The sequence below is a fragment of the Silurus aristotelis genome, assembly GCF_946808225.1.
Source record: "Silurus aristotelis genome assembly, chromosome: 8".
NCBI classification, from domain to species: Eukaryota; Metazoa; Chordata; class Actinopteri; order Siluriformes; family Siluridae; genus Silurus; species Silurus aristotelis.
Genome location: NC_139581.1, coordinates 10,035,536 through 10,050,090, shown reverse-complemented (window position 1 = coordinate 10,050,090; position 14,555 = coordinate 10,035,536). Strand labels below are relative to the sequence as shown.

General features: G+C 39.2%; 1 protein-coding gene across 2 annotated transcripts in view; it reads left to right on the top strand.

The window, feature by feature from the left end:
* The window catches only part of crppa (CDP-L-ribitol pyrophosphorylase A), a 30,716-nt gene extending 22,208 nt beyond the window's left edge, over positions 1-8,508 (top strand). For both annotated transcript variants that reach the window (XM_083548276.1, XM_083548277.1), the window contains exon 10: positions 8,012-8,508. In XM_083548276.1, coding sequence (XP_083404402.1) covers positions 8,012-8,116 — 105 coding nt within the window. In that variant the 3' untranslated portion in view covers positions 8,117-8,508. The remainder of the gene's footprint in view (positions 1-8,011) is intronic.
* The last annotated feature ends 6,047 nt before the right edge of the window (positions 8,509-14,555 follow it).

Here is a 14,555-nt window from a genome sequence, read left to right as displayed (position 1 = left end):
ATGCTATGAAAAAACGAATATTAAAACATTCAGAGAAAACTCATTGAAAAAGTCTAGTGCTTGATGGCTCAGTTTTTTATAACAGTTTTTATTTTCAAAAACCTACATAGGGAGTTATTTAATGGACAGAATCTTTGGTAAATGTTTATTTAACATCTTTGGAAGGAGTCTACAGTGTTGGCACCGTTAAACAGTCTTTAACAGTCAGTCAGTAAAGCTTTACCAGCAAAGTGTCAATAATACGACAAGGTGCTTTGCTTCTGAACTTCAAGAAAGAGAAATAAACAAAGACTAACATGGTGAGCACATGACTGTAGCTGCTATGATGTAAGTGATAATTGTAACGAACATGATTTTCAGATGTTACATACAATTAAATGTAACTCCAACTATAAGTAAATAAAAAGTATATTGTTTTGGATGTTGGACTTCTAAAGTTGTGAGTTCTTTAATACTGAACAGCTTCTTAACATAATGAGTTCTTAGCCTATTAGTTCACCCTGTATGAAGAATTACATTGGCCACGTGTAACATATCTCTCTGTTTTTGACTCTCGCACATTACAGAAAGTAATTCCCATCGGACATCCTCTTTTTTTACCCTCTGACCTCTGCTTGTCTGTTCATCCCAGTTGTTGAGTCTGCATTGCAGGCTTGTTTTGACATCCATGTAAAAGCATGAACTGTATACTTTTCAGAGGTGTGGGTGCTCCTGTTTTGTTGTTACATGCCATACCGTACGAAATGGTCTTTTCGGCACTTACTGAAAAGTTTTGTCACTTATGGAAATGATATAGGTGACCCTGTTGACCCCTAATGTGATATTTATAGCCCGTGGCCCATTGAGATTCTGAGCTGCGGAAGTTTTGTATTTCTATGTGGGCTTGGGGATGTCATAACACATATTTCCTCCGTTCCTTCAGACCTGCGAATGTAAGAGAGCATTGTAGTCATTATTGTTTGCAGGTGTGTCTGTCGCCAAGCCACGTACAAACACAGTAATCACTCACTTGTTCAAATAGAAATGCATTCACTCGTAATGCAACCAAAGCTTCCTGTATTTTCTTTGCTCCGGTGCAATGCGTGTGTCCGATTATGAATATGGTGCTCTTTAGAAGAAAGAAGAGGATATAGACCCAGACAGCACAGACAGAGCTTTGTGGAATCGTGTTTAGTTAGACGGCGAAAAACTCTATAGATAACCAAGTTCTTTTCAAACTCAAAGCGGAAACTTGCTTTATCGTTGTTGTTTTTTATCTTAAACCTTAGTTTATCTGAGCTACTTTTAAATCAACATTGTGCAGCTCAGTGCTTCAATAGAAATGCTGGCAAGATTGAGGAGAAGCACTCAAAAGGAAGAAATGTGCAGTCAAACAAAACAGGATCCCTCTCTATGAGGTGAGTGGGATTAGGCATGACAGGGTCCCCATAAGTTATTTGGCGTAGGTCCATACATTTTCCTTTTTACAGAAAGGCAGAAAAAAAGGTTTTCGTAGGGAGGAAATTAAATATGTGCAAATTGAAGTGAGTAAAGTGTCGAGTGAGACAAGTTATTCAATCTTTAAGTTTCCTAAGCAGTGTCCCGAGGCTAGATTCTAACTTGGAAGGTGGTGTTAAAATAAAAAAATAAAAAAATATATAATTTATGAAGTTAGATTAATCAAAATCATTATGACAACGCAGCTTTTTTTTGTTCCATGGCAAAAGGCTCTAGTTTCAGTTTTATGACAAAAAATATATTCCCTAGCGGCTGGAATCGATCAAACACATTTTTGACAAAAAAACTTGATTTAAGATTCATTGCCATCTACCATTCACCAACACATCAGATATGACCTGCAACCGTGCGTGACCCTGCTGTGCGCCTGATTTGAGCTCATCCATAATGAAAACAGCCACCTTCACATGAGAGGACACTTCACCGAGGACGACGCCGGGATTTGGGCCCGTATCAAATCTCTAGAGCTGGAGATTTCTGTGATGGTCTTCCCCTCCAGCTACTGTCCACTGAATGGAGGCTGGAGATGGAAAGGGGGGTCAGTCTGGACCCAGAGCTATCATAATACTCGAAAAGAAATGCACTGTCAGAGCAAGAAACGCAATACTGCTCAGGCAACGACAGGACTGCTTTTAAGTCTTTTGTGTTCCCTTTCCTTCTCATGACATAGCTCAGGAGTATGAATCGGAATATGGCTTTACGATGAGTTTTTTTTTGCAGATCTCTTACTACTTGGAATGATCAAGCTTGCACATTTGTAATCATCTGTACAACTTAATTAGTATTTTGTAATACACTTTGTGACATACAATTTATTACTTGATTTCATTCACAATAGATTATGCTAATGCCAATTCCAAGCATTTCCACGCAAAGGAATGACTTTCAAATGTTTCCTTGTCTCTTTCAAGTTGGCACACGTTTTTTTTTTCTTTCATGAGCTCCAGTTTACTAGTGTTTTCATTCACTAACATTATCTGACTCCTGTGAAGTTCAGATTCAATTTTGCAATCTTGGAATTTCCCAAGACATTTGTTTGGAAATCATGAATCATCATCTGATCATTCTCAAATGTTCTTAAGTATTGAGTTTCCGAAATACAGCATACAAAAGATTTCAACAAGCATAAAGGATGTAATCATCTAAATAATAATTTGCTTTTAAGTCATCGGTTTTTGTACTTCCTTTGAGGTGGTGCCCTCTTGTGGTACTTCAGAAACGTTGCTTAAACACATTTGTAATCCAGTCATGAGTGATTTGGCCATTTGAATCAGCCAGGGCTCAAGTTATTAGGCAGTGTGTCTTTTTTGCTCATCCATAGAACTGCCATCTGCAATTGCTATTATATTTCTTTTCCATTTTTCCAGTAAAGGTGAAGTTTAAGACCTTACAAAGATGATGAATCTGGCCGAGGAGTGGTGCAAATTGTCAGTGTTCGGTTCCTAATTGCTACGGCTCCATCTTCAAAGTGTGCGCTGGTGTGAGGCAGTGGTGGGTCGCTTGCTGCTGATGGAAAGGTTGATTGCAGCTCTGGAATTTCCAAGGACAGTTGAGGCAATGACTTCTAACTGTGTGGTCTGGCTGGCATAAGGGCCATCCGTTTTTCTTCAGCAAATTTTCCTTTCTCAAGCAAAACCCAGTCTAATGTGCACCAATGTGTTTTCATTATTGATTGAAACAATGCCAGTGTGAGTTTTTCTTACTTTTCTTACTTTCAACTGCATTTAGAGACAATATATCCGGAATTACAGGTGTGGCACAGAATCAGAGTAGTGCTTCCTTTTAAACATGAGCAAATAGAGTAGATCAGTTCTCTAACTTAGAAGTTATGTTTATTAAAAGAGCGATATTGGGGAAAAAGGTTGAATGCGAAGATTCTATCAAACTACCAAATCTAAAATCCAATGACTGACAGACACATTTGCAGAAATCACATTTACATGAAAGAGATGTAATCAGAATCACTTTCATTGGCCAAGGAATTCGGTTTCAGCTGTTGTAATATGTATGATAATATGTAATAATAAAATATAACATATTCCTGTGGTACTGGACCAAATGAACAGGCATTAAATATTTAATTAATTCAGTCCGGACCTTCCTGTCTATCACCAAATTCCAGCCCACCCTGAGACATCTCCAGGCATTTCTAAGAAATCTGGTTCTGATTCTACGCAGGGGTCATTGTCAGCCAAGAACTAAAATTCCTGACACTTTTTGAATGATCTGTGTGTATCCTTATAAGGTGCCCACACCTTTAAGTCTGTTAAAATAGGACGAGCAGGGTCTCGGCAATGATGGTTCTCCTTCACTGTCAAACTCCACACAATGCCACAGAGATTAATCCCAACAACCCCATAGAGGAAATGTTTTTCTGCACACCTGTTTTCATGACCTGATTATTTTGGTCAGTACCCATGGCTCGTGAGCATAGGGGTGAGGATGTGGATGTAGGTTAACTAGCAAACTTAGTCTGAGCTCAATCTGCAAACTGAGCTTTTGCTGTTCCACCAACTGTAACACTGTAACCACTCACCTTTTTTTTTTTATGGAGATCTTTGGCACTGGCCAAGAATTTCTGGTTTTTGCAAAAATCTTGCAAACACCAGCGAGACCTTGTAAACATCAGAGATTTCTAATGGGGCAGGTCATGTGCATTGCTTTCAGGAGTTCTGCAAATTGCCTCTGCCAGATTGACCATCCCATTAGAGGTCAATACATTCCTATACTTTAAAACAATATGACCCTTATTAGGATAAAGTGGTTACTGAAGATCACTGATTTAATGAAGGAAATAATCTTTATTAATAGTTTTTTTCAGTTCTCACATGTAAATACATTGTTTACAGGAAGCCTCACCTCCCAGAATCTGTGGTAGAAAACTTATCAAAATGACCCTGTTTATTAACAGCAGGCTTTTAGATCTTGGAAAAACAGCTTCCAGGCTTTTTTTTTATTTGATTCCTCCAGCAGTAAATGTAATGTACCGAACAAGAACACGGGTATTTTTCTAAGCATTTTTTTTTAAGCATTTGCTTTGAACACCTGTTTTAGCAGTTAGATTTGATCACATGTTTAAGTGGAATCAAAATGTTGACCTTAAAGCCTGACTAATATAAATGATATTAAACCTTTTATAGCTTTGATTTTGGTTCCTGCAAGAGTTTGTTCTGCTCACTTACTAAAGTTATGAGTCTGAACTCCCAGTTGATTCAACCTGCACTATATGAGGACATGTGCCCAAGCTAAGAGCTGCTCGGAGCACGAGGGAATGTTTTATCCATTTTATATAAAGCTGGAAAAGACACCAGGCATCAGTGGAAAAGTTCTCTCATTACAAATGACAGGTTATTTCTGCTATATGGAGATTTTAAGGGGAATTAAGATCGTGCATATTGCATTCCCTTTTTTCTTGAAGTGTGAGCCATAACAATAGACAGAGTAGAGCTCGTTTAGCTGGGTTTTTACCGCTTCCCCTGGCCTGCTGTCAGTTCACAGTGGAAACGTAGTGAAGCGTGAGAGTATTGGGTGCTTTACACATCACTTCTTTTCCAACTCTGACTGATTTATTGGCCAATGAATTCTCAGTACTGGGTCGGAGTGTTTTTCGCCACTAGCACTCCTGTGGGGTTTAAGTTTTGTTTTCTAATGTACTAAGGCTTTATGAGAGACCTAGCGTACAAATCCCATTTTTGTTATTTACCAGAGAATAACATTGACAAGGATTAAATGATCCCATGTCATTCTCTGGTAAATAACAGAAATTAGATCATTTGATCAATGTGAAACATGCACCTTCAATTTGGCAGTTGTTAAACATGAAATATTGGCAGGACAGAAATTTTTTGGCTCACTCAGTAGCATTTTTATATTTTATGTACCTTTTTACTTAACTATGATGGCTTGGTAAGTTTAGAGCAGAATTATATTAATGCAGGTCATTTTAAAAGTCAAAATATTACTTTTTTGTTTCCATTTAATTAACAAATTGCCTTGGCCCTACCATTAAACCTATAATTGACAAATTTACTACAGAAACTAATGCAATATGGTGACGTTATTCAAAAAGTCAACATTGAATCAGAACCAGGAAATTGGTATTTAACTCTGACCTTTTCTCTTGATACATAATTCATATTCCACCATCAATATTCCTCAGTGGAAACTGTTCAATATAGGACCCTATGCAGGCGTTGAATCTTTGATCCCCCTTGGTGATCTTACTCTGGCTTTCATGAATTTACTTCTTAACTTTTTTTTTTTCCTTTAAAATTTTCATTTTGTCAGTGTTGATGTCAGCCCAATAACAAAACCAACCACATGAACAGTTTTGTGTTTAGCTGTGGTTAATTTTTGCAATATTATAGAAAGGACTGAAAAACAGTTGTGGGTGGGTGGGAAACATTGCCCTGTGCAGATATGACAGAAATTAGCAATGCCCTACTTAAAAAAAAAAAAAAAAAAAAAAAAAAAAAAAAAAAAGGGTCTGTGAATCAGATTTTCCTCCATACATATTTAATGTAAGGAAATGTCTTGAGTTGAACATTTCAAACAGTTCTCAGATATAGACTGTGTGGAGGTAAGATGGCTTGCAGTGTATTAAGGTTTTTTTTTTTTTTCTGTTGACTGCACACAGATGTGGTGGCTTCTAAGCCAATGCTTTTAAAAATAATTAAGTAAAAGAATATAGTGACTGTTACATTGTAAGAGAAAACAGGAAACCTTTTGGACATTTTTATGATATCAGTGCCAAAAATAAAATTTAAACAGTGTTGCATTGCATGAGACATGCTGGGATTAGATTTACGATTTTGGCTCATAATTTGACGTGCTTAAAGAAAGCAATACTTTAATCAATATGCGAAGAACTGTATGATGTACAAGCTCGACAAACAGACCCTCCTGTGGAAAGTCTGTGTCACAAGGCATGGCGTTTAGGTCATGGAGAGAATCTGCTGTATGTGCATTTGCTACTCATTTAGTTCCCATTGTTAGTTTGAGACACAGTGGAGATCAAATCCGAGAACCTGATGTGGTTAACTGAGTGACTAAACAACTTCAGCACCACAGTGTATGGGTAGCAGCCATGTGGCACAATGTCTGCATCTTACTTGCAAAGGGATGTGGAGATTACAGGTTTTCTACTTTTAAAGCTTCAGTGTGGCTTTGATCTATGTATCAAAGACAAATCAGGGCAGCGCTGTCCTCTGAAAAGAGTTTGAATGAAACGATTGAACAGCAAAATATTACAAAGAGATATTTAATTTGTTTAATTTAGCGTATTACGACACGATCGATATATATTATAGACACTTTGGTAAACTTACTGCATTTGAATGAAAATTGAAAGTAGTTGCCTGTGGTTAATTACAGTTAGTCAATCAGGATTTAGGAAAACATAACATGAGACTGGGAAACACATTAGAGCCTTCACTTGGCTAGTAGTATAATTAATACATTTATCATCTGTTCTATGCTCTGTGGCTGAGATTGTAGATCCTTTGCTCTAGAAGACTGTCTAAGAATATGTCATGCTTTCAAACTATAAATGGTGGAAATGTAACTATTTGTTATATTTCAAACATTAGATTTACTACGTGCTGTTTGCAATCAATACTTCGCCGTTCTTTGAAATCAAAACATTAGTGTCAGATGCGGGATTTGCAGCGAGACACACGAAACGTCACACAAGTGGAATTCATTAAAATAAACTACGGCAGGGTGATCTACTTTATTCCTGAGCGAGAGCGACTTAAAAGTACACGTTCCCTTTGAGTTCAGCCGAACAGAGATGTGGAAAACCCAGCGTTGTATCCAAATGGCATTTCCATTTGATTTCTGCATTTTCGTTTTTGATTTCATTTCCACACAGTAAAGCAATTCAGGTGACAAATTGGGAGCGGGCTTGGCGGTATTCGTCGCCAATTAGCAGCTGGTGCAGAGCATGTGAAGAGGGAAACGAGGTCTCATTTAAAACGCATATGTAACATGAAATAAGACCAAGGCAAGAGACAAACACAAACACCAAGAGAGCATAAGAGAAGGATTAAGCATTGAACTTGATTGAAAGAATAAAGCATTTTTGGTGTCTTTGATGTATGGCTGATTTGTTGCTGTGTAATATCACAGCAGGAATTCTGAGCCGCTATCGCATCGGACATCTCTTGGACAAAGGCGCCAGTGAAACTAAATACTAAACATGTGTGTTACAGCAATGAACCTGTCCAGATTATGTAGTAAAATACATTCTCTGTCATTTCAACTGTTTTCTTACAGTGATGGGGGTGGGTCCACTGACTCATTCAGGCTTTGTGTAGGTCTATGGTTATGTGTTTTGTTGCTGTTATTTTTTGTGTGTCTTTTATGTTCGTGAGTTTCTTTTCCTGAACCGAAGTGCAAAATGTGGTCTCTGTTTACACCCTGTTCATCCTTTGCTGAAGGGCTGCTGTGACACCTGTGTAACCTTTTGTAATAGGTGTGTGTGTGTGTGTGTGTGTTTGTGTGTGTTTTTCAGGTCCCTGAGCTGTGGGAGAGGTCTGTAGCAAGACTGACAGAGATCACAGAATACCTTATTAGAGACAGAAACCCGGTCCTTACTGGACAGATACTACGAGCCTGAGGCACTGGGGTCAAACACAAACACTTATTTGTAATTTGTGGTTTTTTCCAGTGACATACACGTTATTTTATCTAAACAATGAAACAATACTACCACCCACCTGCTGCCACCTACACACGACCTCCACCTTAACCTCAGTGACCCAAAAGAAACCTCGGCACATTTTGATAAAAATATATATATATATTCTCATTGGGGTGATCCAGATGTCCCTACCAGAGCAAACTTGTTTCGCCACATATGTGTTTGGTCCCAGTAAAAAAAAATATACAGCATTACTTTAGGACAAAATCCACTGTACCGTGAAAACATGATACATTATAAAACCCTAATGTTTAAACTGTTTTATTAAAAAAATTATAAAAAAATCATTAAAGATATGTTTGTTTAAACTGGTGTCTTGACTGTCTTATTTTGGACAGTTCATGATGGTTAAGCTTAAGTCTACAAATGAATTACATTAATGCATTGTTTACAGCTTTATGTGTACTGCCTGTAGATAAAATATCACTTTTGTGTAATATTTGTGACAGAAATGTGTGTGGATGTTGGATCATGTTACAACTGGAAATGTTTCTCCAGGCAACCCAAACAAACCCAACAACAGTGGAAGTAAAGTAAGAGGGATTACAAAGTTTGCCTCAAGCGTTTGTGTTCACACAAGTCCAAAACATCTCCAGGTGCATTTTGGTCTGCACCAGGTAGTTTAATATGCTCTCATGATTAGCAGATGAGTTTACTGATCGTGTCACTTCAGTGCAAAGGAAATATAAAGTAGCATCAGGAATCCACTAGCACTTACAGGAGTAGTAGTCACCAAGTACAGATCTGCCATTTAATATAATTTAGAGATTAATAGTATAATTAGTAATTCATTCATTCATTCATTTTCTCCCGCTTATCCGTAATTCGGGTAGCGGGGGCAGCAGTCTAAGCAGGCCCCCGCCTTCGACTGCTGCCCAATCCTCACAGCACCGTCCCTTACGGTCCCTCCTGCAGGTGGTGAGCCCACGGGAAGGCGGCCCCACGTCACTCCGACGTCACGGACCTTGATATTTCCCTCGTAAGGGACCCAATTAGTAATTATATATATATAAAATATCTATTAAGGCTGTCAAAATCAACCTATTACCGCAAATTCAGTTTGATGGCACTACATTTTTTAACACGCAATTAATGCAGCACGCATTTCTGTTTGACCATTTTTATTTAAAATATTCATATATTCATTAAAAAGAGAAGAAATTAATACCTCTAACATTTAGTCATGACATCCTTTCTTTACTCTTTCTTTATTTTGATTGATTAAAATTTTTGCATTACAAACGATAACTTGTGAACATTGAGCATCATGTAAACTAAGGTGATGGTTCTTTCTCTCTCACTGTGTAAAACAATGGGTTATATTATTTATTTATATTAAAGGTGTACTGGTCAACATTTTAATTAAACTAACATGTCTGGGGAACATGATCAAATGTAACTGTTAAAACAGTGTGATCAAAGCAAATGCATTGTACACTTGAGAGAAAAATCCTGTGTTCTTGTTCGGCACATTATATTTAATGCTGGAGGAATAATAATTTAAAAAGCCTGGAATTATTTTGATGCTTTTATAAATATAGCACAAGCAGCAGAGATGATGATGATGATGATGATGATGATGATGGTGATGATAAACTGGATGCAAAAATCTCTATTTATTGTTTGTAAAAAAGAAAAAAAAAGAAAAACTAAATTCCAATTATTTCAAATGGTATTTTTTTTTATCTAGTTTTGTTTTGTATTCTTGTCCCATGCAAGATGTGCATTGTGTTAAAATAGATAATTTCTAATAAATAGACTACAATGTTACTAAAAAATGTTTTACTGTTCATGCCTGGCTGCAAAACATTTTCACATTAGATACTAGTGGGGAAAAATGAAATATGTGCACTATATAGACTAAAGTATTGCTACACCTGCCTCTTCTAGCTATGAATGGTCCTACCCCAAACTGTTACCACAACGTTGGAAGCACACAGTTGTATACAATATCTTTAGATGTGCTAAAATTCATCTAATTGAACTTAAAGACTCAAACGTGTTCCAGCATGACAATGCCTCTGTGCACAAAGTGAGTTCCATGAAGATATGCTTTACAGGGGGTTGGAATGGAAGATTTTGAGTAGCCTGCTATCAGTGGTGAACAGTAAGGAAGTAAACAACGCGTTACTGTACGTAAGCTTCTTCACGCATCTGTACTTTCCCAAAGTATTTCTTCACTACATGTCAGAGTCAAATATCTACTTAACGCTAACATAAAGTTTAGCGTCAGTTCATCAGCAAGCAGAACATTTTAAGAGGAATAAATGATAAAAGAAACTTCTGACTCTTACTTGCCACAACACTCATAGCTTTATTAATGTGATTTTTTGGAAGTAGTTGTAAAGAAGGTTTTGGGCTCAAGTAGTACGTTCATTTGAAGGCAAACACTTGTACTTTAACTTAAGGTTTAAAGAGAGCACTTTTACTGGAGTAATATTTTACTGAGTGTATCTTTACTTTAACTCAACAACATGGTTTGTGTACTTTGTCCATCACTGCCCACTATAATATAGAGCTCTGTCCTCAAACCTATTACACACCTTTGGAATGTTCACCTTAACTATTGCCTTTGTGGCTGAATTAAATCTCCACAACCACACTCCAAAATCGTGTGGAACAAATAAATAGATACCACTAGATATTTTGTCTACATTTGCTATTAGAAAAACTGTCCATTTGAAATATTTTTTTGTTTAGTTTTTTCTCTGCTGTTTTTTTTTTTTTTTTTTTTACCTTTTGTTCACATATATACACATTTCTGTTTTCTTGGGTCGTAATGTTTTGTCCTTAAAAATGCCTTGGTCTCGAGTATGTCCTTTGCACATGCATGTAAAAATCGAGTGTATCTAACTTATCTAACATACATACAAACATACATACATACAAACATACATAAATACATACATACATACATAAATCATCTCTTATAGGGACTCTGATTCTTCATTCATAATCCTTAAGATGAGACAGCAGTATTTTTATGGTCATCTAGAAAAATGTGAGAGCAGAAGCCAAAAACATTTAAAATGTAATTGATGTGACCCTTTTTAAAGGTGTGGTATAACAAAATGAAACCATTTGGGATTTAACCACCAAGAATTATATCTACTAATATGTTAAATCAAAGGGAAAAGTATCTTCATTAAAACTCTTACAATTACGAGTACAATTTACTCCGAGTTGCTATACTTAAGCAAATATAACAGAATAAATGGAGCCTGGTATTACACACCTCAGGCCCCAATGTGTGTACTTTGTCAGGTAAAAGACAAACATAAGACTTATCATGGAAATGGAAATGAGTGAATATTTGCATAAGCTATATTTATAAAAATAATTTCTCATCAGTGATCTGGAATTACACTGGACAATAGATTGTGGACACACCTTTCCACATTTAGTCCCCATTTATTTATTATGAAGTCAAGAAGTTAAGAAACTTTTATTGTCCTTTTAACCATGTATAGCTGACGCAGTACACAGTGAAATGACCCACCCCCTTCCCCCCTCCCATCCGAGGGTTGTCCCCCCCATCCGAGGATTGTCCCCCCCCCCCAAAAGAATATTTAAAAAATATCGAACTCTCTATTGTGAAAAATATATGTATGTATATATACCTCAATAATTGTGTAAGTAGAAAAAAAAAAATAAATGCAAAAAATGCATTTAGAAACAGTTGAGTTCCCCCCCTCCCCTTCCTCACAGTGGTTTGACCCACTGCCTGCTTTCCCAGTTCATCTGACCTACTCTACACACTCGAGTCAGGTGTGCGGTTTATCTCACCTACTCTACACACTCGAGTCAGGTGTGCGGTTCATCTCACCTACTCTACACACTCTAGTCAGGTGTGCGGTTCATCTCACCTACTCTACACACTCGAGTCAGGTGTGCGGTTCATCTCACCTACTCTACACACCCGAGTCAGGTGTGCGGTTCATCTCACCTACTCTACACACTCGAGTCAGGTGTGCGGTTCATCTCACCTACTCTACACACTCTAGTCAGGTGTGCGGTTCATCTCACCTACTCTACACACTCGAGTCAGGTGTGCGGTTCATCTCACCTACTCTACACACTCGAGTCAGGTGTGCGGTTCATCTCACCTACTCTACACACTCGAGTCAGGTGTGCGGTTCATCTCACCTACTCTACACACCCGAGTCAGGTGTGCGGTTCATCTCACCTACTCTACACACTCGAGTCAGGTGTGCGGTTCATCTCACCTACTCTACACACACGAGTCAGGTGTGCGGTTCATCTCACCTACTCTACACACTCGAGTCAGGTGTGCGGTTCATCTCACCTACTCTACACACCCGAGTCAGGTGTGCGGTTCATCTCACCTACTCTACACACTCGAGTCAGGTGTGCGGTTCATCTCACCTACTCTACACACTCTAGTCAGGTGTGCGGTTCATCTCACCTACTCTACACACTCTAGTCAGGTGTGCGGTTCATCTCACCTACTCTACACACTCGAGTCAGGTGTGCGGTTCATCTCACCTACTCTACACACTTGAGTCAGGTGTGCGGTTCATCTCACCTACTCTACACACACGAGTCAGGTGTGCGGTTCATCTCACCTACTCTACACACACGAGTCAGGTGTGCGGTTCATCTCACCTACTCTACACACCCGAGTCAGGTGTGCGGTTCATCTCACCTACTCTACACACCCGAGTCAGGTGTGCGGTTCATCTCACCTACTCTACACACTCGAGTCAGGTGTGCGGTTCATCTCACCTACTCTACACACTCGAGTCAGGTGTGCGGTTCATCTCACCTTCTCTACACACACGAGTCAGGTGTGCGGTTCATCTCACCTACTCTACACACTCGAGTCAGGTGTGCGGTTCATCTCACCTTCTCTACACACACGAGTCAGGTGTGCGGTTCATCTCACCTACTCTACACACACACGAGTCAGGTGTGTGTCTGCGGCTCAATTAATGTTCAACTCCATTAACTAGGGTATTTTATTCACTTTAAATAAAGTGATTCTCTTTAATGTAGAATTAAAGAGAATCGTCCACGATGCAATTGACTTTGCGGATGCAAAGTGTGGTGTAAATGTCCGTGATAGAGGGGAGAGTGACTCTATTGATCTTCTTGGCTGTCCTCACTATCCTCTGTAGGGCCTTGTGATCCGAGACGCTGTAGTTTCCAAACCAGGCAGTATGGCAGCTGTTTAGGATGCTCTCGATAGTCCCTCTCTAGAACCTGGTCAGGTTGGGGGGAAGAAGATTGGCTTTTCTCAGGAATTCTAAGGAAGTACAGGCACTGCTGGGCTTTCTTGGTGATGGAGTTGGTGTTGTTTGACAGGTAAAGTTCTCCACCAGATGAACACCAAGGAATTTGGTCTTCTTGATGATCTCTATGGAGGATTTGTCAGTGATCAGTGGAGAATGGCCACACTGTGCTCTCTTAAAGTCAACAACAATCTCTTTAGTTTTGTCAATGTTTCGAGACAGGTTGTTGGCTCTACACCAGGCTGTTAACTGTTGAACCTCCTCTCTGTATGCTGACTCATTGTTCTTGCTGATTACACCCACCACGGTCGTGTCATCAGCGAACTTGATGATGTGGTTCGAACTGTGGGGCCCCAGGGCTCAGTTTGGTGGTGCTGGAGATGCTGTTCCTGATCTGGACTGACTGAGGTCTCCCAGTCAGGAGGTCCAGAATCAAGGTGCAGAGGGAGATGTTCAGGCCCAGTAGGCTCAACTTCTTAATCAGGTGCTGAGGGATGACTATGTTGAATGCTGAACTAAAGTCTATTAACAACATTTGTACGTATGTGTCCTTTTTGTCCAGGTGGGTGAGGGTGATATGGAAACTGCATGGGGTCCAGTGAGGGTGGTAGCTGGGTCTTGATGTGTCTTATGATGAGCCTCTCAAAGCACTTCATCAAGATGGGTTCCTCACTTCAGCTGTAGTTAGACAGAGAACTTGGTAATTTGGAAGGAGGGGGTTGGTCTTTCTTGCCACCATTGTTCTGTACCTCAAACCATATTACTGCACACACCTTTGCGGTCATCCACGGCCTCTAGTTGGAGTGTTTGGTGATGTTGTTGGAGATGCTCACGTTATCATGTGCACTTGCTGATATAGCTGGTCACTGACGATGTGTACTACTCCAAGTCGTTGCTGGTTGCAGCCCCCTAAACATGTCCCAGTCAGTGCATTTAAAGAAGTCCTGAAGAGCAGAGATGGCTCCTGCTGGCCAGGTTCCCATCTGCTTCCAAACTGGTCTTGAACACCTGTTGAGTGGTCTGTGTGCTGGAATTAACATAACAGAGATGTGGTCTGAGTAGCTAAGGTGGGGCCCAGGATGCTTGTGTAAACAACATACAGC